This window comes from Quercus lobata, chromosome 12 (assembly GCF_001633185.2).
Source record: "Quercus lobata isolate SW786 chromosome 12, ValleyOak3.0 Primary Assembly, whole genome shotgun sequence".
Taxonomy (NCBI): domain Eukaryota; kingdom Viridiplantae; phylum Streptophyta; class Magnoliopsida; order Fagales; family Fagaceae; genus Quercus; species Quercus lobata.
This window is the reverse complement of record NC_044915.1, coordinates 23,415,981-23,441,557: the sequence shown is the minus strand read 5'-3', so window position 1 is coordinate 23,441,557 and position 25,577 is coordinate 23,415,981. Positions and strand designations below refer to the sequence as shown.

Genomic DNA, 25,577 nt, shown 5'->3' with positions numbered 1-25,577 from the left:
TATATTACCATTTATAAGACTATCTATGTTTTTTTTTTTAATTAATTATAACATACTACTAATTCAACAACTCAAACATTCCCCCCCCTCCTAAATACCCAGGCATTTTGTGCATGTAGATGTGTCAATTCAATTACAAAGTCCTTGGCTATAAGACTATTTATGTGTATTATATAAACAAGTCATGTGATTCATTAAAAAAGCCCGTCACTAAAATTATACATGGATGATTTCTTTAACCACATCATGAATTTGAGCAAGATAACTCCAAATATGTTTCAAGCCAAACTCCATCCATAAATAAATACTCCAATAAGTGACACAATTACAAGAATATTGTTCAACTCCATGAACATTTCAAATTATAACTTTGGTTTCAAAATTGCCTTATCAAAATGCAAATAAATACCTTACAAAGAAATTAATTGCATATTGTTGTTTATTTTACATTACACAAAAGCAAAACAAGCTTCTTCTCCTTCCCTATAATTTATCTGTATGGTGGGCAACAGTATCTTCACATTCTAAATTGTACATAAATTACAAATGTTAAAGAACGATGATCAATTGGCTAATAGCTACATCCTCTACCATCCTCAAGCTATGTGTACACTAGACAAGGCTTCATTTTTGGCAACTCATATCTTTCAGACTACAATAGGACATATTGGTCACAGGTGGAAAACTTATCCCGACCCAGGACAGGTCAAGGTCAAGCCTGTCAGAGAAATGCAGATTTTTACTTTGACAAGTTGTGAAGTTCACAAATCTGTCAGGTAACATTATATGTATGCAAGTGAGCTCCGGTCAAGGTCAGGCTGTGGTCGACCACGAGTAGGAGTTGGTGGTCTTTGAATGTTAAGTTCCTGCAGAGCACAAGAATAAAGTGTGACACAAGTCAGTGAAAAGAATTGGTATTCTCAAATGGATCTATATCCAACATAAAGGCACAATTAAAACACCATGCAAAAAGCATACCTGCATCCATGTGTCCTCTTGTACACGTTCAGGAGATGTCTCTGGTGACTGAAGGGGCGGTGGCAAGGGATGAATTAATTTTGGAACCACAACCAACCCCCTGCCAACTACCAGTATAGCTCCAGCATTGTTTGCCGTCCCTAAATGTATATGCCATATGAGACTATATTACATATACTTGCAAATCAAGAGGGTGAAACCCCAAAGCAATGTTACTTACCACAATAGTTAGTTGCAGAAAAAAGAGTTATCAACTGTCCCTGAGCAAACCGTTCAAACCCATCCATGACACATTCGTGGGCCCTTATAATTAGCTGTAATTTGTTTCTCTTACAGAAATCTGTGACACGATCAGGCTGCAAGTAGAAAGAATAAATAATGGTTGCATAATGCAAGTATGCATATAACAAAAGTGCACGACTAGAAAACAGTATCCCAGTGAAGAGGTATGTAGCTGAATCAAGTATAATATAGAATAGATTTTGGACAAGAACATATATATATCAAACAAATTAAACCAAGGTATATATAATAGTACATCGTAACCACTATCCACATTAAACTAATGATAGTTATTAATAGAGGCTATCAGGTAATCAACTTTGACGATATATAGCTCAGTCAAATAATTTGTGAAAGTCTATTGCTATTAAAGGAATGCAATTTAAATGGGTTTGGCCTGAAAACAACCTCTTTTCTGGATCCTATACTGTGGGTTGTCCCTTATTGCTATTGGCTTCCTACTAATCTACTATATGTCAGATAATATATATATATATATTGAATGTTATACTATGTTTGATTAGTGGCTACAAGCTCTGACCATAGCAGTAGGAAAATGGGGAAAACAAAAAAAAAACAAAAAGCAACTCAGACACAGAAGCAACATCAGTACATAACATTAAATAATAAATAAATAAACACATAACATGAGGAAATATATTCAGGATTCAATTCAACATAAAGAATATTATGCGTACCCCAAAAGTGACAAGACCAGGCCCTCTAGCATTCGGTCTCAAACCCTCCACGCTATCATTCTCTGTAGGATCAGACCTGTATTTGTACCATGTTGTCAACAAAAAAATCTTGAACATAAATACCAAATACACAAATCAATTGGATGAGAAGATCACACCATAGAAGATCCATCAAAATTATAGATCCAGCATCCATTGTTATAGGCCTTTCGAGCTTCTCTATCTGTTCTACTGAATTTATAGACCTCCCTATGCCACCATGCATACAGATGATTTTCTTCTCAATAAGTGCAGCAAGTGGAAGATAGTTGAATAGTTGATTAAATCGTGTCCATGCCCATATTCCATCATTCTCTCCCTACAACATCAAACATTATTAGGACATTCAAAAAACTCAAACAATATAGATGTACCATAAATGCATATTCATCTATACCATTCTTTCAATGCATTCAAGGCGAAAACCAAAGAGAGCATTTATGTCAGCAGCCTCATGATTTCCACGTATTAAGTGAACGTTCTCAGGATACTCAATCTGCAAAATCATAAACAGAGCACTATGGAGTCAAATATAAGTAAATAAGAACAACAGAACGTATACTAAAGTTGGAATACTCAAAACAGAAGTTTGCCTTAAGAGCAAGCAGCAAGGTTATGGTCTCCAAGCTATGCTGTCCTCGATCAACATAATCACCCAAAAACAGGTAGTCAATATACCTGACACAAATAGACAGGCTCATTAAACATCTCCAACTTGTTTGCTATGATTCTTAATTTACATAGAGAATGACCACAGAAGACTTTCTATAAAGTTTCACTTGACCATTGATTAGAAGAAATACGTCTTGCACAGGCAACAAGAATCACAGAGAATACCCAAATAGGTTAAGGGAAACATGTTTGATACAAAGGAGCTTACTAGATTATCAAAAAAAAGGAGCTTACTATAATCCCCTGGGCCTTATGTAGGTCACAGTACTGAGTTTTTTGCAACTTTTAAAAATAGATAGCTAAAGTGCTTAACCCCAACCCACAAAACACAGACCAACACCACGCATTATAGCTTTAGATAGGAAAGTTTTTATCCAATATCAGTACAAATCACATAGAAAAGATTTTAGAATATAGTGCAGTGCAATGAGTAAAACAAATTTTTCAAAAAATGACAGCCAAAAGCAGCAAACCAAGGCACTAATGTTTAAACCAGCATGAACTACCCAACTAATTTTGATTTATGATACATAAGTGCAACCTTGACCCAAAATAGTGTCCATTATTTGCAGGATCACCCATGAATCAAACATATTCAACCTTTCTCCCTGTCTTTAGATGCATACCTTCAAAACCAAGCAACAATTTCTTTTTACAAAAGCTTTCAGCTCATTCTATACAGGAAGTCATTACCCTAAACCCAATTGTTTCAAGTCAAATCCAATTATAATTCAGCAGTTTCTTACTCTACAATAGAAATAGGATAGACTCTGGAGTTTTACCAAATAATCCAAGATTTATGATTCTGACACAACTAACAATCCATAAAATCTAAAACTGATACAGATAAATTGCCCCATTTAATCAGATTTATTACCATAATATAAAGCAGAAAACTAAATATCAAACTTACGTTATATCTCCTGCAGTGGAAGGAAATCCATATTCATCAAAAAGCCGCATTAAATCACCAAATTGTCCATGGAGATCACCAAATACTTTAACAGGTGCTTTCAGTTGAAGGACTGTTGGCTCATGCATAAAGATCTGTTCAGCAGCATAACAGAGCTCACCCACTTCATATGAATCCAGGAAAAATCTCCTATTGGCAGGAGGTTTCCAATTCCGAGGTCTGAGCAATGAAGAAATGATCTGGCAAGAATACAAATGACAATAGATCACATTGAAGTAAGCCAGATAAAAACAAGGGAAAAACTCTAAATCTGAATAATGCTTGCCTTCTTATGTAAGCCCTGAGGAGACTTCTGCCTGGTGAATTTTTTAGTAGGATAGGATAAATCATTGTTCAATGGAATCATCCGTCTGCTCTCATTCTCAAATTGATCCAAAGATAATTGCCTTACCATCCCACCCAGGTTACCCACAGCCTCTTTCGCAACCACAACCTGTGACCACAGAATGGTATGATTTTGCATTTCGAGTACAAAATAGAAACTTAGATATAGGACACTGATGCAAAGGACATACAGCTCTTGGATGAAGACGAACATCTGCCTCTGTATCACTACCATCTGAAGTTGTTTCTGCAGCTTGGGAGTTATCATCTGATACAGATGTCTCTTCAGGAGGAGCAGCAGAAGCAGCCTGCACTGCTTGCCAGACAGCGGTAGCTGCCTCAGCTTCAGCAGCAGAAGCTTCCCTCAATTTCTCCAAAGAATTTTTGTCCATGCTGCTAAGGATGAACATACACCACTAAATTATCATATGAATGAACAAAGAACATGCAAGAGTGAAAGAGAGGAAAGAGGGCTATGGAACAATACCTCATGCTACCAGAAGAAGGAATATCTAGTCCACCATCCAAAGTTGGTGTAGTCACATAAGGGTTTACGTTAGGTTGATTAAATTTGGGGCTTGATATTGGTGAGGCTCTCTCGGATGTTATTACGGGAGAATTGATGTCAGACTGGAATTGAGAATTTTCTGCAACCAGAAAATCATCCAAAAGAATATCTGCACAGAGTAACATATTTGATCAGAATTTTCCACGATGATAACTTCTAACAAAAAGGGGGGGAAAGAAACACAAAGATGAGAACAGGTAATGCAAGACTATATACACCCCACAAACCCCACAATAAATAAAAAAAATAAAAAAAATAAAACAGAAAGAGAGAGTAAGAAGCTTATCAGCAAATGTGCAATTCTGATGTTAACCCGGCTGGAGATAATATTCCATTAACAGAAATCTTTTCTTTAATCCATGTAATCCAACAAACAGATTGAATATTTACTCTGCTTCTGTAGTTACATTCTTAATTATTTTCAATACTGATTTTAGAGTTTTACCTCCCTTGAGACCACCATAAATATATATACGACCACCAACAGATGCAGCTGCATGGCGGCAACGACGCATAAGCTCCAAAGTAGGATCAAATTCAGTGAGGCCCTTGCTTGTGCGTGAAGAGGAGGTGACCAAACCATTTCTATCTAACCAAACTCCAGCAGCAGTGTCCAATACTAACCAAAAAAAAGACATTTAAGGTTTTCTAAAAGAAGTACACACACACATACATACATACATACATACATACATATATGTTCACAGTAATGACATTTCTGGCACATTACCTGCAATAGCTGCTTCACCTTCAATTGCACGTCCTCCTCTAAGGGCACCTCCAGTAACATGCAATCGTGCATTAACAAAAACCTGATAGCAAGACATCTCAAGTTCAGTGATTAGAAAGAGGCTCAAGACAAAAGATTATTCATTAAAGACTAAAAAGACTACCAGTATAAAAACCTATGATCCCAAACCGACTTGTTTGAATGAACAATGCAGGCCCACTAAGAATGTATACAAGTATGGAGAATATATCCAAAAATATGCAGAAGTAACACATTTAGGATTTGTACATGAATACTCACACATACAGACAAATAAATGTTATAACTAGCAAATTGGTAGATATATACACACATATCTCACTACTTACCGCAGCTTGTTGATACCTTGGTGAAGGGGATACTCCTGGTGCAAGAGTCCATTCCCACTGACCATTCCTATGCATGAGCAGCCCATAAGCATCAGCAAGTGGCTGTGGAAGTGTAAGCACTATATAGTTAGATCATAGCTTCACCAGTAAGGCCTCAAGATAGAATTGATTACACAAGATTCAAACATTCCCACTGAATTCAGAAAGTTACATTAAGATAAGTAATAGAATTAGATTCATATTCACATAGAAAAATAATTCTATTACTTTGAATCTAATTCCAAGTAAATATGCCTACTAAAACAGAGTTACATAAATATAAGTAATAGAATTAGATTCATATTCACATGGAAACCTATAGTTTTAGCAGATGAAATTAAAAGTGGAGTTAATGCCAAGTTAGAAATTTGGTGAGATGCTATAGAATATAAAGGCTTTCGATTAAGTAGGACAAAAACAGAGTACATGGAATGTAAGTTTAGTAAAAGTAGAATCAAAGACAAAAGGGCAGTAAAATTTGACGGTCAAGAGATAAAGAGTGAGAGCTTTTGATACCTTGGATCTATAATTGATAAAGATTGAGAGATTAAAGAGAATGTAAAATCATAATATAAGAGCAAGGATGAAGTGGAGAAGCACATCGAGAATATTGTGTAATCGTAGAATACCTATAAAGTTAAAGTGAAACTTTTATAAGACTGCTACAAGACCAGCTATGCTCTATGGCATTGAATGTTGGGTAGTTAAGAAGTAGTATATCCATAAAAAAAAAAAAAAAAAACAAAATAAAAAGTATCTAAAATGAGAATGTTAAGGTAGATAAGTAGAAATAGGCAGGACAGATAGGATTAGAAATAAGGAAATCCCCTTGAAAATAAGAGTAGCCCCTATTGATGAAAAGATGAGGGCGCTTGAAATGGTTTGGCCATGTTCAAAGGTAATCGCTGGTAAAAAAGTAAGTGAGTTGATCCAAGTTAAGAGAAAGAAAAAAGGTAGAAAAAGACCTAAAAGAACATTAGTAAAGTAATAAAAAATGACATGTCAATTAATAAAGTAACAAAGAGTATGACTTCAGATAGAATAGAATGGTGGAGAAGAATGCATGTGGCCAATTCTAACTAATCTATTGAAGAGGATCCATAGCAGACCTAAAAATTTTGAGACTAAGGGTATATTTGGAAAGAAGGAGATGGAGAGAAAAGAGAGTAGAGGAGATAGTGGCCCGAATATACTAAAATTTATCCATCTTCCACTCTCCTCTACTCTCCCCTTATCTCCCTCCATCCAAACACAAGGTAAGGCTTTGTTGTTGTTGTATTCACATGGAAACCTATTTAAGACATACAAATTACTGCAACAGGTTTTGAAACACTAGGAAAATGCCATAAATCAGTTTTAAAATAATTAGGAAATATTTTCTCAAACAACTGGGACACTATTGGGAAATTTACAGGTCAACCTGCCTCTAGTTCTATACTGTGAGTTACTCCAACCAATAATTCTAGTAGCTGTGTTACTTTATGGGATGGCAGATTCTCCCTCTGTTCCCTTTTATTTGTTTATTATTGCATGTTTGGATGTCCCAAAATATTTTCCACTTTAAGAGTCAATAAACACAATTTTTTATAACTTTCCTAATTTAGCTTTTACTTTATTTAAGTTAAAATTAAGAAAAAAATTTGGAAACTGGTAACTTCTTATTTCAAAGCCAATTAAGTCAATTTAAAATTTTGGATTTTCTAATAAACAAACAATTTGGGATGGAGGGAGTAGATTATGATGTTTAAACATGCTTTAAAAACAATGTATTTTTCAATGGGAAGATAAAATGGCACCTCTTGGTGATTCCAACAGGACATCCAAGGTACAACCCCCCCACCCCCACCCCCAAAAAAAGAAATAAAAAGAGTTGAGTTGAATTGTACATGCTATCCATGTATACAAATGAGCAGACACAGATTGGCCCATCAAAATCTTTTTAGTTGATCGTCTTGACTTCACATCTTTATATGCATTAAATTATTAAGCACATTGCAATCACAGACCCCAATTCAGAGCTAAATTTGAGCCAGATGCCCAAAACCAGCCAAAAATTAATAGAGCAGAGTAAACCACAATGATGAACACATAATTTATTCAATTGACTGCTTCATAATCCACATCAGAGTATATCATATACCGCGCCAGAAGAGTCTCTTCCACCACACAGCAAAAACATGCCATCTGAACGGGCACTTGCTGTTGCATACCTACAAAATAATGTTGAATCATGAATATAAAACAAATTTGGTCTACTGGATGAATACAAACATTAATAATTTTTAGATTTACAACAAAGTACTCACATTCTTGCAGAAGGCCTGTCACCTTCTGGGCTTAGCCTCTGCCATACATATGGTTTCTGAGCAGTATCCAAAGCCCAAGCATCAGATAGAACTCTTTTGCCTGAAATAGAACGAAACATTAATTTTACATGGTTTTAAACATATGACAACATACATTCTCATTGCAGCAACATATAAAAATACATTTTTCTGGCAAATACACACACAGTTTCTATATTTCACATATGTATGCAACCAAAATAAAAAAATCTACTACCAAAGGAAGAGGAGTCAAAACCAGCAGAAGTTTTTTCTTTTCTTTTTTTGAATTGCTCATGATAAAGCTCAGCTTAAACACAAAAGACGAACACTGAGTTTAAATAAAGAGCTAGGACAAGTGAGAGTGAGAAAGTGTTGTTATCTTAATTACATTCTATATGGTAATCTCTGATTATATGTATGAGAGAAATTAATAATTTACTGAATAGATCCAACCAATGCCCTATAATGCTATCAATGGCACATCATGCATATATGGATCTTTGAGAAGTAGAGGTCATTAGTGGGTTTACAGAAGAAAAATAAATTAATCATTATACACATCATTCAAACAAACAAAAACAGAGTTTCCTTTGTGATTTTGGCATGCTTCTCTTCCAATAACACATGACAAGATAAAATATAATCGAACAGCAAATTGAACTCACCATCATTGCCACTAACAGTGACAAGATATCTTTGAGCAACCAAGTCCATTACATGGCCATAGCGAGGCCCAGGTCCTTGTCCTTGTACCACTACTCTACATCCATATCAAAAACAGAATGATCAACAGCACAACTTAAGCAAAATTCAAAAACCCCAGAAAGACAAATTCTAATCAATTCAAGACACCTAAGCTCACCTATGCCACTTAAACTTATCATTTGTCATGTCAAGCACAAATAGATCATCCGTGGAATGACCAGCAGGACCTATCCCACCCTAGCCATACAGCACCAATCAATAACACTATTAAAACATACCATAAAATCCCAGAAACAAAAACCTCTAAAATCAAAAACCCAGCTCTAAAATTCCAATCTTTTTCACGTAAACATTTCCTTTAATCACCTGAAACACAACCATTGTACCAACTGCAGCCGCGGCATGTGCAGCCCGTGGCGAGGGTGGATCACCTGCCGGCCTAATTCTGCAACCAATTCACAAAATTCAAACACCCAAATCAACCAAAACTCAATTTAACCCCAAAAGATATAAACTTCATGAAAAAATACAAAATCCCCAGAAACTCACCTGGTCCATTTCCTGGTCAAAACATCATAGGAATGAACAGAATTTGTCACGCCAGCTAACCCTACGCAAAAAACAATAAAAAAAGAAAAAAGAACCAAACTTTCATTCCCAATTTCAATTCCAAACCACAAAAGAGCTAATGAGAGATAGAGATATGAATATACTGATGCCAGGAGCAGAGGAGGAAGCGCCGCCTTCGATTGCGGTGGCGCCACCGAAGAGGATGAGACGTGGGCCATTGGATTTGGAAGCAGCAACAGCTGTGAGCGTGTGACCACATCGTGGACCAGGCGCATCCTCGTCTGTATCCCAATACGTCTCCATACTACGATAAGTCGGAGCCGGGTACAGCCACGGCTTCGAACCCATTATCAGGATTTGTTTCTTCTTTCTATTCTTGAAAACAGTGAGAGATCACAAAGTGAAAAAGAAAACCCAGCAAGGAAATAAGAGTGTGATTGAATTGTGAAGAAGAGAGAGAGAGAGAGAGAGAGAGAGAGAGTCCAAAAGGCAGAGAAGATCGGAGGGAAAGGTGGGAAAGAAGGTGGGGCCCGGACTAAGCTCCGGACCCGCCGCTCTGTTGTAATTTACTGAGTAGAATTCAGCTTTCAGCTTTTGGTTTTTGGTTTTGGTTTTTGCCTTGGTTTTTGCTGAGATTGTGGGGGGTTAAGGTTTGGGTTTGGGTTTGGGGTTTTTTTTTTTTAATTTTTGGTTTTTCGGAGAGTTTGATGAGACTTTCTCAGAGAAGTTGTTGGTTTTTTTTTTTTCTTTAATTTTTTCGGGACCTTGAAGGCTTGGACAGTAGGCACCTGTAAGAAAGAGAGAAGCCTAATAGGTCAACCATTATATGTCTTTGAGTTTTGGTAGAACGTATTAGTATGAATGATCATGTAAAATAAAAAACTCAAAATTAGTAATTTAATCATGAACTTTTGTATTTTTCTTTTTAAAAATACAATAGAATTCAATTATAATCAATACACTAATTGATATTTAGTATATATATATATATATATATATGAGATTTAAATTTAGGGTCTGTTTGGATACCGCTTATTGCAGAAAACTGAAAGCATTGTAACAAAATAACTTTTAAATGTGTGAACAATGCCATGGGACCCAATTTTGAAGTTGTTTTTCTAAAAAAAAAAAAAGTATTTATGGGTCCCGTGAACAGTGCACGAGACCTACCATTGTTTCAACTAAATGCTGGAACGCACGTTTTTCATGCGTTACAAACGCACACTTAACCTCCATTTGGATTGCGTTGAAATGAAGAAATTAGAGCATTTGTGTCTCTATCAGTGGGTCCCGTGCACTGTTCACGCACCAACAAGTTGTCTAATTTAGCAAATTTTTCTTCAAAATTAGGTCCCATATTATTATTCATATATTTAAAAATTATTTTACTACAATGTTTTTAATTTTCAATTTTCAAAAATATCCAAATAGAAACTTAAATTCTTTTTTTCTTTTTTTTTTAGATGAAGGCTGTAAAATATTACTCCTATTAACAAAAATTAGCCATTATTGGATAGAAAAAGGGTCCTAAAGTGCGGAAGAACAACTTTCAAAAATCAATGAAGTCCTTACTTAATACTAACGATGAGAGAACTTTTTCTTTTCTTTTTTTGGCTAAACCTTATTAAGTAAACTAATTAAAACTCATAATATGTTGTGATGGAGAAAATAATAATTATCATAACAATTTATGTTCACAATTATTATTTTTGAATTAATTGGTAAAAAAAATGTTGTGTTTGACTTACTGAACTCAAAAGTAGGTGGCGAAGGTCTCTCTCTGCCTCTAGGATTTTTTTTCAAAATAACTACAAAACCCAAACAATTTTATTAGTTAGCAACGTTTTCAAACTATTTAGGAAACTAACAACTCGAGTATGTGAGAGTCGATTTCACTGTAGCAAATCGAGCTTAAGAGGGTCGATTTCTGTAGGAAATCGAGCTTAAGAGAGTCGATTTCACTGTTCATCTCTTCGTTCGTTCTTTTTTTTTTTTCTCCATCTGCCGTCCTACACCCTTCTTCCCAACCCCTAAAAAACCCACGACAGTGCTTCCTTCTTCAACTATATCCATTTCTCAAAATCCCAAACCCAAATCATGATTTCAATTGGAGCAAAAATCCAAACCCCTCATCTAAATCCATTTCTCAAAATCCAAACCCATTTCTGCTCCGATTGTGATTTGGGTTTGGGATTTTGAGAAATGGATATAGTTGAAGAAAGAAGCACTGTCTTGGGTTTTTTGGGGGTTGGGAAGAAGGTGTGGGACGGCAGATGGAGGAAAAAAAAAAAGAACGGACGAAGAAGACGATGAACAGTGAAATCGACTCTCTTATACTCGATTTCCTACAGAAATCGACTCTCTTAAGCTCGATTTGCTACAGTAAAATCGACTCTCACATACTCGAGTTGTTAGTTTCCTAAATAGTTTGAAAACGTTGCTAACTAATAAAATTGTTTGGGTTTTGTAGTTATTTTGAAAAAAAATCCCTGCCTCTAGAATAAGAATCTAGATACCAATTCAGCCTCACAAGGTACTACTATGCCACCCAAAGTTAGTGAAAGATTCAAAAAGTAGGACACGGTAGAGGCACGAAAAGAGAGAAATAAAGTTGAAAATTTTTATATTTTTTCTTAGAATCAAGTTGAACATAACGTGACAGAGTGTTTAGACTTCAATAGTTTTAGACGTATATTCTACAAAACAATGAAACATGACACTTTTGACCGCGTGACCAAAAAAAAAAAAAATCATTCATTAATTATACTGTAAGTCTGTAATTGCAATATTTTTCTAAACTTTAATACAACAAACAATGCCCTTTACTCCATTGATACAATTTCTATCAAATTTAAATTAAAAGTCAATTTTTTTTTATTTTTTTTTATTTTTATAAAGCATGTCTATTAGAAAGTTTAAATTGTCACCTAGACATGTCACTATCAAAACCACTAGAAAGGAAACAAGCTATGGATTGGATTTGCATTTTTATTGGTGAGAATTTACTGTTTTTGGTGTAATGTGGCATGGTTGTACAATCAAGTCTAGATGTAAATGTAAATTATGTTATAGTGGTAGCTTCATTTCCATGCCATCATAAAAGGGCAAGAAGTACTTTTGTTACTCTTCTTCTAGAAAGTTATATGCCCCAGAAACTAGCTCCTATTAAGTTGGCAGTAAAATCCAACCAAAAATTGCAGATCTATCTTTCTGGATTGTGGTTATATTAATCTTCTTCTTTCCCATCATTAGAGCACGCTTGCATGTAGCACTTTCACATATTTTCCAATTTTATACTATCTTGCTTAGCCAGATTTGACCCCCCACTAAAAAAAATAGGCCTAAAAAATTGCAGGCACAATTTCTTTATTGGTACATTAGGCCCAGCTCATGATGGTAAAAGAACAAAATTCAGAATAATTTTTTATATTACAGCTCCCTATTTGTCTGTATGTAGTAGAACCAACCAATACCGCATCTTCCGTACAATTTATGAATTTACTCAAATATTTAAATCCTTCATTTGTTTATTGCAGCACTTGATTGATACGACCACAATCCCTTATAAAAAAGGACTAATGGAAAGGCCATTTTGTTTGAGTAAACAAGGCAAGGCCAGTGGGAGAGAAATGAGTTTTATGAGGTGGAACAAGCTGGAGAGTGGAGGCTTAAAGGCTCACACTTTCCATGGTTGGCATGTGGTACTACAATGATCACTCTGTTGTTTTGTTCATACAAAATTGAAATGTCAACTTACATAAACATTGAAGAAATTGGTTGGTAGGCATTTCTGTGAATGCTGATTACACTTTGGAAACATTTGGTTTGTTGTGATGTGTTTTGGATGTGATGCACATTATGATGATATGACATTACGATGATATTATATTAAGATTTTTTTTTTCTCTAATATTACCATAATTTAAAATTATAAAATATATCACATTATCTTAATCTCACTACCTTCCTAAACAATGTAGTATTGTATTTTTGTATTAAGATTACATTAATGTAAGATTACAATAACGTAATATTACGTTGTAATATATAACATTACGACAAATGAAACATCCCCCTTCCGTTATCTTCAGAGTTATGGGTTTTCAGCAAAGGTGTTATCTGACATTCAGGATATTTGATAGGATTTTCTAAATATTATCTTTGAGGTTGATTTTGTTTTAAAATATTGTTACTCTATATTGGTGATAGATTGCAGGACACTTCTGACTTTGCATCCATAATGAATAAAGGAAAACCTTTTGCCATACAAGCAATGCTATTTATCAACCTCTTTTTCACAAATTGTTAATTTGACTAACTATGGATATATATTTGCGATAGTGTGTATAATGTGAAAATTTTTAACTTATTTTTCGCTGCATTGATAAGCTAGATTCCATAGTTAGCCAACTTTTGGGACCTTTATGGTACAAACTAAGCAAACCCTCTTCTCATGCTGACCATTTCTCAGAAGATTCATGACCTGTGCTCATTCACATTCAACATTCAAGATTCAACAATAAAGAAACCAAAAGCTGGAAGTCCAATTATATTATAATTTCCACGTGGTGCTGCCATGTTGCAGTTGGGACCAGACCCCACAGCCCCGTACCTTTCCAAATCTGAACAGAGCATTTGATCACCAAAAAGTACAAGTAGCACTATGGTGATTGATGCGCACAAAACATACACCTTTATAGGTGCAAAATATTATCATCAAAAATCCAGAAAATTTTATCCTTTGCCATCTTCAGATGTATCTGTCAAATCTGGTCCACACGAGCACCAAGTACACAACTAAACTGGGGCACAAAACACATGAACAATTGTGAAGATGCAACAATTTGTAGTGGACTTTTACTGTCATGCATCTCTTGGAGAATTTGCTAAGGGTAGGTACAAGCTTTTGTCATATGACTGCCACCACCACTAGCAAAGCACCAACAAAACTGACAACCTTCAATAATATCAAATTAATCAATATTACAAATGCAATTGCACGAGGTACAACCGGATCCCTTTTAGCCAATCTAGTCAATTTTCCTTAATAAGAAACTGAACAGCATTGACTACTGATCAGGGACATGGATTGGGAAACTTTCCATGAATCTTGTTAATTTCAACAATTATTTCAGATGTGAGCTCTGCTTTGAATGCATTGAGAACCTCCTGAAGCTGCCACAACTTAGTAGCTCCAAAAACAGCACTTGCAACAAGAGGATGCCTCAAAACAAAGGCTGCCAAAAAGAATGATAAATTATCTAAGTAAAAAAAGAATTAAGAATTAAGAATTAACCAACCAACCTTGACCACTATCAACCGAGATCTTTCACATGTATAGATGTGCCTAGAAAGTAGAACCTATCTAGGAATCAAAATATTCATAACTAAGCAGGAGAGAGAAAACTCAATTTTACCAGAACAGTTAGAATATATCTAATATCTAAGAGGAAAATACGTTGCTGGTTTCTCACATACCCTGATTCTGGCCTCCAATGGATCAGTACACAGAGAAACAATAATATGAAATACACACACACACACACAATTGGAAGGGAAAAGCAACTTAATCATTTTCATTTAATATGAACAGCATGATAAGAACAGGAGGAAAAATGGGATTTCTGTATCTGTCAGATAAGTTCAACAATTGCCACTAAAATAAAATTAACAGTAGGGACTTCATATCAAGTATGTGAATTTTGGGAAAAGCTCCCACATTTTACATAATGCATCCAAAATGATTCAGCCGTGTAAAGAGAAGGAAATATCTGAGATCAAGTAATAATCTAAAATAGGCATTTTGCTTTTGATGCATTAGTGACAAAGCAAGTCCAAATATAACTCTACAGTAAAACTTCCCAATATTTATAGCCTTCATAATTACCCAAATTAGTCTAGAGTCTAGACAACGAAACCCTGACCCCTTGTCTTATGGACAATAGTTTTCAATCATTATTGGGATTTGTAAGGTTAGGTTCATGATTGTCACATCAACATTTTATTTAAAATTCAATACATCCTACCACATCTAATAACATCTGAATAAACTTTCAATTTGTTTGGATTTATATATGGGTATTAGAATTGATTGGGTGTGATTGTACTTATTCTTAAATATGTGATAAAATGATATGGCATGTTGGGATTGGAGAGGTAAAACATGGGTTTTACATCATGTCCTTACATAATTTAATTTCTAATAATAATAATACGATCATTAGTAGCACAAAAGGCAACTACAACTTCCATTATATCTAGAACTGATTTATATAGCTCACAAAGTCTCATATGATCGTGAGGTGTAAGAGAAAATTTGCAACAATTGCAAAAGCTACAGAGATTAATAATCTTATATAAGAATATATTGCACAAATAAAGTGAGAGGGAGTAGTATCAAACCAATTGCAAGGGATACAGGATGAAGGCCATATTTTTTGGAAATTTCAAGATACTCCTGGAGAGAGAGAGAGGACAGGTCAGATTAACATGCAAAAGGCAGGCTCAAAAATATACGATAAACTCAACAATGAACTTGCAACACATTACAAATAATATGCTGAAAAGTATGTATGTCTTCATTGTTCTGAAAAGGCTAATGTGAGCAACTAAACTAAGCCATCTTTAAATCAAGTTAAGTAATAAGAAGGTTTAGAGAACTCTAACAGAAAACTGGCTAAAAAGTCCCCATTTCCCAGTCAAAGTTTAGACCACATTTCTTATTTGTGTCACTGATCAACAGTTAATCATGAATATGGATTTCAATTTAAGAATAGGTTTTGAAAATGTAGGTTCTTGTAATAAGCCTCTCACATTATAACTAAAATTCAAAACCGAGAAGCATCTGCTTACCATGGTAGCTGCTTTTATGATGTTACTAGACAGGTTGTATCTGGATTCCCCTTCTGAGTACCTACCTGAAAAGAATAAACAACACAATAGTTCCACATGAGACAAGTTAGTAGTTAGATTAAATAAAATTTGATCATTGACCTTTAAAAAGATTCAACCGAGCATCTGTGGGACCCCCATCTGGCAAAGAATACTTCCCAGAGAGAACACCCATTGCCAAGGGACTGTAGGCCAATAAGCTGACCCTAAAAATTAAAAACAAAAGAGCTTAAATACAATACAAGTGCATTTAGTTGGGTATTTCAATTTATCACATTACAACTATATGAATGCAGCATAATCTACTTAATAAAGCCAAATTGGTTCTTTCCATCTAAAGAGAAAGCTAATCTTGTAAGTAATAACAAACCAAAGTTTCATATTGACAGAAAAATCCTTGTCCCTAGCAAATTTCCGAAGTTACAATTAAATTTCAATTGCTAATTTGTATTGCTCACAGTAATACTAACCATGCATACTAATAATTTGTGTAAAATTGAATTCTTCCAGAACTGCTAGGGAACAAAAAAATTATATTCAGAACCAAATTTTAGGCAGTTTAGCAATGAATTTCATAGACGAGAGCACAACTTCTGACACAGTGAACATGAAATCACATAACTACACTTCTGTGGAAGCCAAAGGTAGCTGCTATGAGTCATGTTATAAAAATGATTTCAATTACACATCCAGTTCAGCATGTATAAACAGTAGTTGTAAACATAAAAACATAAAAGACAAAATACGATCTCTAATGCTATAGTTCTTTCCATTCGTACAATTAATTGACTTGTGTAAGTTGAGCACTTTTTTTATCACCATTTCATACATGATAAGATCAAATATAATTCCACCCCCAGTAATCAATATATCGAAAACAAAACTACCTCTCATGGTGACAGCACTCAGCCATTCCAGAATCAAAAGTTCGACAAAGCAAGCTGTATGAGTTCTATCACAAAGACAATGAGTTGTACATGAGCCTTGCAACCAATAAAGTAGAGAGAGAGAGATGTGAAAAAAAATGCTAAAGAAAAACAGGAAGCCTTGCAGCTATGAAGCAGAAAACCTCATACAACCTGCACTGATACTATCTTAGGATGGCCAGGAACTCGTTTGGCAATCTGAATGAATTTCATGACGCCATATGGTGTTTCATTACTGAGACCAACGTATCTGATCTATGAACAAAGTTTTTCATTATAACTGGAAATTCCATGTTATCCAGAGATTTATTATAGAGGCAGACCCAATGATAACATCACTCACCTTTCCAGCATCAATGGCTCTACCAAGAGTGTCAAGTTGTTCCTCTATATCAACCGAACTGAACTGTCGAGTTGGATCATATTCAGTTTCCCCAAACATGGGCACATAGCTACAAAATCAGCTATGAATTACTTCAAGAGAACAATTTTGGGTTGGTGTCAAAGAAAACAAATGATCAAGAAGTTTCATCCCCCCCCCCCCCCCCCAACCCACCCAGGATATATCCCAAAAATCATGCTTAGTAATGAGCTACTTTGATATCTACAATATCCCAGAACACTTGATTTAGGATCCACATACAAACCGATCTGGCCAATGAATTTGATAAAGATCAATGTAGTCAGTTCGCATTCGCAGCAAGCTGCATCAATTCAATAAATAACCCATTAGAGCATAATACAAATTTCTTAACTGAATGATCATACATCTCATCCTTTTGGGTTTCCTCTTTTTTTTTTTAATAAGTAAATAATTTCATCGAAGAATAAGGTGCTACTCAAGTAGTACGAGCTGTATATATAGAGAAACACAAAACAGAAAAGGATCAAAAAGGAGTTCAGAAATAAATATATGTGTGTGTGTTAATGTTTCTAAAACGAAAAACCCTACAATATGCTATAACTGTTATAGTATAACAATTCCCATTATACAAAACCATGTGTTGTAACTCTTGGGTAAAATCATTTTTCAGTTGGGTAATATCGTGGTAACACCAAACACAACATTGTATAACTTGTTCTTGATGCTTGTTCTCTCATGGAAACCCAAGGCAATGGCCATTGACACTAGCCCAGGTGGCACAGATATCCTTTTAAAGGGTAAAACCAAGTTCAAAGATGGTCAAACAGAAACTTACACTAAGATGAATACATAATCACCATCCAGTAGGATTTACATGTACCTAGGGGCTAGGGCATTCTTACATAGGGCCATCCTGTTTTAATAATGTTAATGTAACAAAAGTTAAATATACCGCAAAGACATAGCCTACAAATCTAATGTATAAACAAACATGCAAAGACTAAATGAGAAATCGTGAGAGATTATCTTCTACATACAAGTGGCAAACTAAAAGAAAGCAATTTATCCCAAATGGAAAACGAGAGAGAGAGAGAGAGGATTAATAGATGGCTCAAAATACGAAGAGAATAAAAGATAAAAGAATATAGAACACTGGCCAGTACGTATAAGTATAACAAATAGAATGCATATAAGATGTAAACCATTTGGACTAATGAGTCACACTATCTCAGTCACTTGATGATCTGATGAATACAAACTATGAAAGCCTGCAGTGACTAGACATAAACAGGTTTAAAAACTAACCTGTTGTCAATGGCTTCAGCAATATTCCTGTGATCCAAACACTTTGGCCCACCTCGAATCCAAGTCATTTGCCCAGATGGTCCAGTAACCTAGATCCAAACAATACACAAAGAACTGAGCACAAATTTCAAATGAGTATTAAAAACTAATAATGTGACATTAGAAGGAATGGTTATTAAGCCTAAAAAAGATCTCAAACCGCGGACAACGGGACATTTTATTTTGGTACTATGTCCAAATAGTACAAAAAGGCTTATAACATATACCGACCTTGAGCTATTACAAGAATAACTATATTATAAAGATAATATAGAAACAATAAAGATTCTGCATTCATATGTTTACCCACATTCATATGCTTATAGGGACTCTCCTTAATCTAGAAAATCTAGCCCAGTGTTTTACTTATAAACAGCCCCAAACAATCATCATGGAACTAAAACCAGATTCAAATGCCTTCACATTTGCCTAAAAGAACATGACAAACTATACCACTTCTATCAAAATAAAGTTTAAACAATCTTAATGTGCATGTCTAACCAAAAGCAAAATCATACGGAGCCAGAATTTTCATAAGAGACTACAATCAAAACCCCAAATAAGTTGACCATGTACTAGTTTTTTCATGCAGACAAAGGAACTCAAAACAAGCACTGAATTCAAATCCACTGTCCTAATGCATGGTCAGAGATTTTTGGTTGTTTCACCTCAGCATACCACCCAAATGTTAATGCACATATTCATATTATTACTATAGACCAATAAGACTTTTGAGCAATGTGGAAAACCAAATACTTGTGATTAACTAAAATGAATATCAATATATCATTCAAAGGTGAACCAAATATTTGTAATTAACAGAAATGAATATCATTCAAAGGTGACATCTTTGAAGCCTTTCACATTCATAAACTATATATAAATGTAAAAGACTTCAAAGAGTTGAATTGAGACCTTTGTGGCTAAAACGACGCGATCCCGGGAGATCTTCCTATCTCTAATCCAACGGCCCAGGTACTCCTCGCTCCTACCCTGAGTCTCAGCACGCTGAGGCACTGGGTACCTGAAGTTCCAAACATACAATTACTTGCATATATATATATATATATATATATATATATATACATTACAAACATGCCCAGAAGTTGAAAAAACTCAAAGGAAAACAAAACCCAGAAAGAAATCTCGAAAAAAAGAAGAAGTTTTTACTACATAATTATACCCAGAAAGGAATTGCAAGGTTTAAAATTTAAAGGTGTGTACATTTCTGCAGAGTCGAAGAAGTTGATTCCAGCACCGAAAGCTTCATCGAGGAGGCGAAATGACTGTGGAAGAGTGTTCTGCTCACCAAAAGTCATGGTCCCTGAGACATAGAGAGAAGAGGGTAAGGTTGTGGGTTTGAAGGATTAGAGAGATGAAGTGAACATAGAAAAAGAGTTTGGGAGAGAAGTGAGAACCTAAGCAGAGCCTAGAAACTGTGAGGTCTGGAGCGAAGTTGAAGAGAGGAACGGACATGAGAGCGTGCGTGTGTGTGTAATGTGTATAGTTCAAGTTTGGTGACGAGTACTGAGAAGTGAAGTGAAAAAAACTTGGGATAAGGAAGGAGCAAAAATGGAAAAATATGTATTGGATGGAGATGCAGGGGATCGAACCCTGTACCTCTCGCATGCAAAGCGAGCGCTCTACCATTTGAGCTACATCCCCGTTTAAAATTGAGTTCTTAATTATAATATCTTATATTAATAATATTAAACGAACAGGATCTTTGTTAGCAATTAACTCTTGATCCCCTCCTTCAGCCTAAGACGTGAGACGTGTAGAGGCTTCGGCCTTCACTCCTAGCACGTTTGCGTTGCGCTTGAATAAAGCCGAAATGTGTTGCATCCAATAGTCAATGGGAGAGACCAGTTAAAAAAAAATAAAAAAAATTTGGCCAAGTGTTCATTCTGAGCAGCATATTATGAAATTGGTACTTCATTGATTTTTTTTTTTGGTAAATCGGATAATAACATTAACTAACAAAAAGCAAAAGAAGAGCGACAACGCTCATACATAGTCCCAGTGCATCAAAATTTACCAAAAGAGAAACATCAGCAGGAGGGAAATGAAAAATAACAAAATCTTGAGGCAACAAGGCGCCCCTTCTAGCAAGAGCATCGGCACACTTATTCGCCTCTCTGTAGCAATGTTGAACTTTAGTCCTTGGGATCTTTTGCAAACCTTCTAAACAGTCTGCAATAATCACATCATTACCCGAAGGTCCATCACTACCTTTCTGCACCAGATTCACCACAAGCATAGCGTCTAATTCGAAAATGACATTGGTCAAATTTAGAGCAACGCAAAGGTTAGTTCCATCTCATAGAGCCCATAATTCAGCAGCTACGCTTGAGGTATGACCAATAGCACGTGCATAGCCACTTACCCATTCTCCACAGGAATTGCGGATAATACCACATCCACCAGCCCTACCAGGATTGCCCAATGAAGACCCATCAGAATTCAGCTTAAACCAATCATCTGGGGGGGATACCACTGCACCTGTATGACAGCTAGCGTGCATTGGAGCATCTCATTCAAGCCGAGGAATGCAAATTCAGAAGCTTTGGCTAGAGTTTCCTCCTTTAAAGTTTTTTGGACTTTTGCATTTCTAAAAATCACTATGTTGCGTCTGAGCCAGAGGCACCACACTCCAAAAGGGAAGAGAATGCTCCAAGATATACCAGATACAGCCACCTGATAATTGGTACAATTTATTCGAAGCCAGTCCAATAGATTAGTACCATAGAATGTGCAAGAGTGGATCGGTATAGGAAAGGAATTCCAGAATTCTTTGGCAAGAGGACAGTCACGTAAAATGTGAATAATTGATTCAACCTCCGCGTTGCACAGAGGACAAGAGATGGGAACAAGTCCCCTTGCGTCAAGCACTTCTCTAGCGGGAATACTTTAATGAATGCCCTGCCAAAGGAAGCACTTGATCTTGGGTAAAGCAATAGTTTTCCACACCCAATTACCCATAAAAGACTCATACAAATGGGAATCATGAACTACACAAGCTAGATTATAAGCCTCCTTCCAATCAAACTCCCCAACAGGCGAAGAACACCATGAAATATGGTCTACACTTGTTGCTGCCATTGGAATAGGAGTTGCTTTGATTCTCTGCCTTAGGGAATATGGAAAGGAAAAAGAAATATCTCCCAAGTTCCAAGAGTTATGCCGCATAACATCCCTAATAAGCAAAGTCTCCTCATTTCTCTACAAAGTACCTTCAATGAGGCTTCTAATGGTACCATCACTCAACCACTTATCATGCCAAAAAGATAAACTGCTATCTTTCCCCGCTATCCATTTTATACCCTTATTAAAAATAGGCTCACCTCTCTTGATTTCTGCCCAAGTGGGAGAACAAGATCTGAACTTATTTGGAGGCCGCCTCCTACGAGTGATGTATTTGTGAGATAGAACTCTAGCCCAAGGGGCATCCTTTTCTTGGTGAAAACACCAATTTAGCTTGGCAAGAAGAGCTGAATTCCTTTCCTTGGCTGATTGAAGGCCGAGACCACCATTGGTTTTGGGTTTTGTTATCTTTTCCCAGCTGATCAGGTGGAGTTTCTTCTTAGTTTCAGTAGTGCCCCACAAATTGAGTACATTAAGGAGTTTCTTTTTGTTATCCACAAATTGAATGTTGGAAGACTTCAAAAAGAAAGAGAACAATCTGCAATCTAGCACTAATATGAAGAGTGAGACTACAGATACATAGCCTAACAGCCAAATGACAGTGCATATGTCTCAACAGCAGCCTAGAGAAGCCAATTTATCACTCACAGTGAGCTCCCTAATGATAGCTAAAAGGTTTCATTTGCAAAGAAAAAGGTCATAAACACCAAATATCCATGTTTCTAGTTGTGAAAACTGAAAACTAGAACCTATAGATTCAGAAAGGTTAGAAAATATCCTCATTTCATCAAAACATTAAGAACAAATTAATAACTAATCACAAACACATGCCAAAACAATTCACTAGAATGAACCCAGCAAAAACCAAAACATCATTTCATCTGTAATTCAGATTAAACAATATAATATTCATTTCACACAGAAAATTGTAAACATTAAATTATTATCCTTTATATTCAACCACCAAAAATACCCAAATTAAGGGTTTACAAGGACCAAACAGATCAGAAAGCCCAAATGGGCACCCAACAAATCCCATCCTCGACCGTTTCTTAAATCTCAAACATCAAATTCCTCACCCAAAAAAAATCCTAAAACTCTTGCGATGCTGATCCAATATCACCTTTCCCTTTACCAATCTTCTTAGGCAACAAATTCTGATGAATGTTGGGCAAGACACCTCCATTAGCAATGGTGACCGTTCCCAAAAGCTTGCTCAACTCCTCATCATTTCGCACAGCAAGTTGTATGTGTCTTGGAACAATACGATTCTTCTTGTTGTCTCTAGCAGCATTGCCAGCTAGCTCAAGAACCTGTAGAGAATCACATCAATCACCTCAATTAAGCCCAAATGGTTTAACACTACAAATGACAAATCTTCCTAGTGCTTTCTTACAAACCAAACACAATTTCTATTAAATTTAGTATCTTTACAGTTTCTATCCAATATTTTCTCAGCAACCAAACAGAAAAGAGAAACCCAAAACCGAATACTAAACAAAGTCCCTAATTGCATAGATCCAAAGATCCAATACCCAAATCCATAAACTAACAGAGCAACGATCACAAAACACAAAATCAGCACACCCAGTTTCCCACATATTCTCGGCATCCAAACACCCCCACGAAATGAACCTAAAAAAAAAAAAAAATCAAAGACTAACCTCAGCAGCAAGGTATTCGAGCACGGCGGAGAGGTAAACCGGAGCTCCGGCACCGACACGCTCGGCGTACTTGCCAGCTTTTAAGAACCGGGCGATACGACCCACAGGGAATTGAAGCCCAGCTTTCTGTGACCGAGAAACAGACTTTGAGGACTTTGGTTTGCCTCGGCCACCCTTGGTTGAAGCTCCTGTGGAACTCATGGTTTTGCACTTTGGTTTTTCTGATCGGAGAAAAAAATGAAGGTGTTTTTTTTTTTGTTTGGGTCTGATGATGATAATATAAGGGTTTGAGGGTGCGAAGGAGTTAAGGTTAGTTTATATAGGAAGAGAAAGAATGCTGTGGTGGGTTTTGATTGGTGGGGATTAGTTAGGTGCGGATCGCCAACGTGGCATTGTGATTTTGCGGGAATTTGAAATTTTTTTCATGGCAGGAGACGTGGGAAAGTGGAAATGTCTTTTTTACAAAGATTTCGATTTTTTTAACTTTTTTCAGGGATGATGATGGGCTTTGAAGATGTTGATGAATTGAACAGTTTGTTGTCGTTGGCCCAATTCAAGGTAGCTCAAACTTGGGCCGAGTTGAATCCCATTGCTATTTTCATTTCAGTTATAAGCTATAATATCTGGCTGTACTAAAAAAATAAATAAATAAATCTATCATTTTTGTTACTCATTTTCCCATCACATATGCTTAAGGGTGCCAAATTGTCTCTAAGCAGAAGAATGGACACAGGACAGCTTGGCCTGGACCTGGAAAAATAAAAATAAAAATGATATATATGCATTTTTTTTATATTATGATTTGTCTAATCTTAAAAATTTGTGAGTTTGTGACCACCCTAAATTTTTTTAGATCCCAAAAAATTAAAAAAAAAAAAAAAAAAAACTTTGGTTCTCTTAACCATATATTAGGCCCTCTCAAACAAAAAGAAAAAGCTCATGAAAATTTTATTGAACTCAAATTTGAAAGAGGTGTAGCTCGTAATAGCATTAATAATGAGACTATCGTACAACAGTTTCAAAACATAAATGTGGGGCCAGAAAATTTGTGACCCCGGCCCACCTTACATTAGGGCCCAAGACCTGAGTCGAGGAGAGACATTGCTAAGGACATACAACGAAAATCCAAATGGCCTAGAAATATAGCCGAGGACGATTCTGTCCTCGGCATCCCAAAGCGCTCCTAGGAGAAAAGGCGAGTACGGTATAGGAGCGGTTCATGGAAAAGCTAAACACCTCCGCATTAATGGGGAAAGGACCCCTGAACAGTGTGGCGACAAAGGACAAGGGAAAAGCTACCATTACTGCAGTTAAGTACTCTGCGCCTAACAGAGCAATGCTTTTTAGCTTTTACAACCACTCCCAACCACTTTGGGTATGGGCTGATAGGACAAGTATCAGTCCTAGAAAGCTGAACCTACATGTGGACGTTGGAGGGAGGGTGAAGGCTAGTATAAAAAGGAGAAGGAAGCAAGCCAAAAAGAGGGGGGGAACTGGGACGAGGGCCAAGAACTAGAGCCTCCTAGGCTGTGCCAAGGAGAAAATCTTTTCGAACAAACTTAGTCCACCCCTGTTCGACCATCATGAATATCGTGACTAACAACTGTCCGGTGACCAAGACCTAGCCTTTTAACCCACTCTCTACAAATTTATTGTTTGGACCTTTAATGTTTAAACTCAGTAAGCCAATCTGGGGTCGTTACCAATTGAGTCCTTACAATGAAAACTGGTAAAAAAAAATTTTGTAAAACTTGATGAATTTGTGTTTTTTTTTTTCAATATATAAAGTTTTATTTTTATTTGATTTTGTCTAATTTAAAGTTTTTTAATGGCCAACCTCAAGAAAATTTCTAGAACCGCCACTGTTCCTGGCTGTTGGTCCCATGGGTACCCAAACCCTACCCAATTCAAGCCAAGTTTTTTTTTTTTTTTAAGAACTACAAGGAAAAATGTTCTTCTTCATTTTTAAAC

The 25,577-nt window shown here is 36.0% G+C and overlaps 3 protein-coding genes and 1 non-coding gene across 6 annotated transcripts; all 4 read right to left on the bottom strand.

Moving 5' to 3' along the window:
- Positions 1 to 330: 330 nt before the first annotated feature.
- Positions 331 to 10,066, bottom strand: LOC115971152 (serine/threonine-protein phosphatase BSL1). 3 transcript variants are annotated; one of them, XM_031090875.1, is made up of 21 exons: positions 9,417 to 10,066; positions 9,253 to 9,313; positions 9,070 to 9,148; positions 8,861 to 8,940; positions 8,664 to 8,758; positions 7,978 to 8,077; positions 7,812 to 7,881; positions 5,633 to 5,734; positions 5,265 to 5,346; positions 4,980 to 5,153; positions 4,454 to 4,643; positions 4,158 to 4,362; positions 3,908 to 4,075; positions 3,583 to 3,821; positions 2,591 to 2,675; positions 2,395 to 2,493; positions 2,117 to 2,316; positions 1,959 to 2,034; positions 1,199 to 1,334; positions 979 to 1,118; positions 331 to 866 (listed from the first exon to the last, which is right to left on the bottom strand). In XM_031090875.1, the coding sequence occupies exons 1-21, from the start codon at positions 9,619 to 9,621 to the stop codon at positions 783 to 785; spliced, it is 2,670 nt and encodes an 889-aa protein (XP_030946735.1). In that variant the 5' UTR covers positions 9,622 to 10,066; the 3' UTR covers positions 331 to 782. The 3 variants fall into 3 exon arrangements, with proteins under 3 accessions (XP_030946735.1, XP_030946736.1, XP_030946737.1); XM_031090876.1 differs by having other exon boundaries at positions 4,158 to 4,359; positions 9,417 to 9,728; XM_031090877.1 differs by lacking the exons at positions 9,253 to 9,313; positions 9,417 to 10,066 and having other exon boundaries at positions 8,861 to 8,930.
- A 3,670-nt stretch (positions 10,067 to 13,736) lies between these two features.
- Positions 13,737 to 20,368, bottom strand: LOC115971364 (protein tas-like). Its single transcript, XM_031091243.1, has 12 exons — positions 20,217 to 20,368; positions 20,023 to 20,122; positions 19,714 to 19,822; positions 18,760 to 18,848; positions 17,738 to 17,794; positions 17,434 to 17,542; positions 17,244 to 17,345; positions 17,052 to 17,116; positions 16,267 to 16,370; positions 16,126 to 16,190; positions 15,676 to 15,730; positions 13,737 to 14,510 (listed from the first exon to the last, which is right to left on the bottom strand). Exons 1-12 carry the CDS (start codon positions 20,272 to 20,274, stop codon positions 14,350 to 14,352), a joined length of 1,074 nt encoding a protein of 357 aa, XP_030947103.1. The 5' UTR covers positions 20,275 to 20,368; the 3' UTR covers positions 13,737 to 14,349.
- Positions 20,369 to 20,390: 22 nt separating this feature from the next.
- TRNAA-UGC lies at positions 20,391 to 20,463 on the bottom strand. Its single transcript has one exon. It is a non-coding gene; the product is annotated as a tRNA-Ala (tRNA).
- Positions 20,464 to 22,829: 2,366 nt separating this feature from the next.
- LOC115972560 (histone H2AX-like) lies at positions 22,830 to 23,902 on the bottom strand. Its single transcript, XM_031092884.1, has 2 exons — positions 23,607 to 23,902; positions 22,830 to 23,255 (listed from the first exon to the last, which is right to left on the bottom strand). Exons 1-2 carry the CDS (start codon positions 23,805 to 23,807, stop codon positions 23,034 to 23,036), a joined length of 423 nt encoding a protein of 140 aa, XP_030948744.1. The 5' UTR covers positions 23,808 to 23,902; the 3' UTR covers positions 22,830 to 23,033.
- Positions 23,903 to 25,577: the final 1,675 nt, after the last annotated feature.

What these genes read in the sequence shown, in the direction of transcription:
- LOC115971152 (XM_031090875.1), bottom strand. Translation starts at nt 9,621, where the DNA reads ATGGGTTCGAAGCCGTGGCTGTACCCGGCTCCGACTTATCGTAGTATG. An exon ending in CTCCTCTGCTCCTGGCATCA is followed by an intron (nt 9,314 to 9,416) that starts GTATATTCATAT and finishes TTTTTTGCGTAG; the next exon opens with GGTTAGCTGGCGTGACAAAT. An exon ending in TTCTGCAACTAACTATTGTG is followed by an intron (nt 1,119 to 1,198) that starts GTAAGTAACATT and finishes ATATACATTTAG; the next exon opens with GGACGGCAAACAATGCTGGA.
- LOC115971364 (XM_031091243.1), bottom strand. Translation starts at nt 20,274, where the DNA reads ATGTCCGTTCCTCTCTTCAACTTCGCTCCAGACCTCACAGTTTCTAGG. An exon ending in CAAATTCATTGGCCAGATCG is followed by an intron (nt 17,543 to 17,737) that starts GTTTGTATGTGG and finishes CTGATTTTGTAG; the next exon opens with CTATGTGCCCATGTTTGGGG. An exon ending in CTAAGATAGTATCAGTGCAG is followed by an intron (nt 17,117 to 17,243) that starts GTTGTATGAGGT and finishes TCTTTGTGATAG; the next exon opens with AACTCATACAGCTTGCTTTG.
- LOC115972560 (XM_031092884.1), bottom strand. Translation starts at nt 23,807, where the DNA reads ATGAGTTCCACAGGAGCTTCAACCAAGGGTGGCCGAGGCAAACCAAAG. An exon ending in TCGAATACCTTGCTGCTGAG is followed by an intron (nt 23,256 to 23,606) that starts GTTAGTCTTTGA and finishes GATTCTCTACAG; the next exon opens with GTTCTTGAGCTAGCTGGCAA.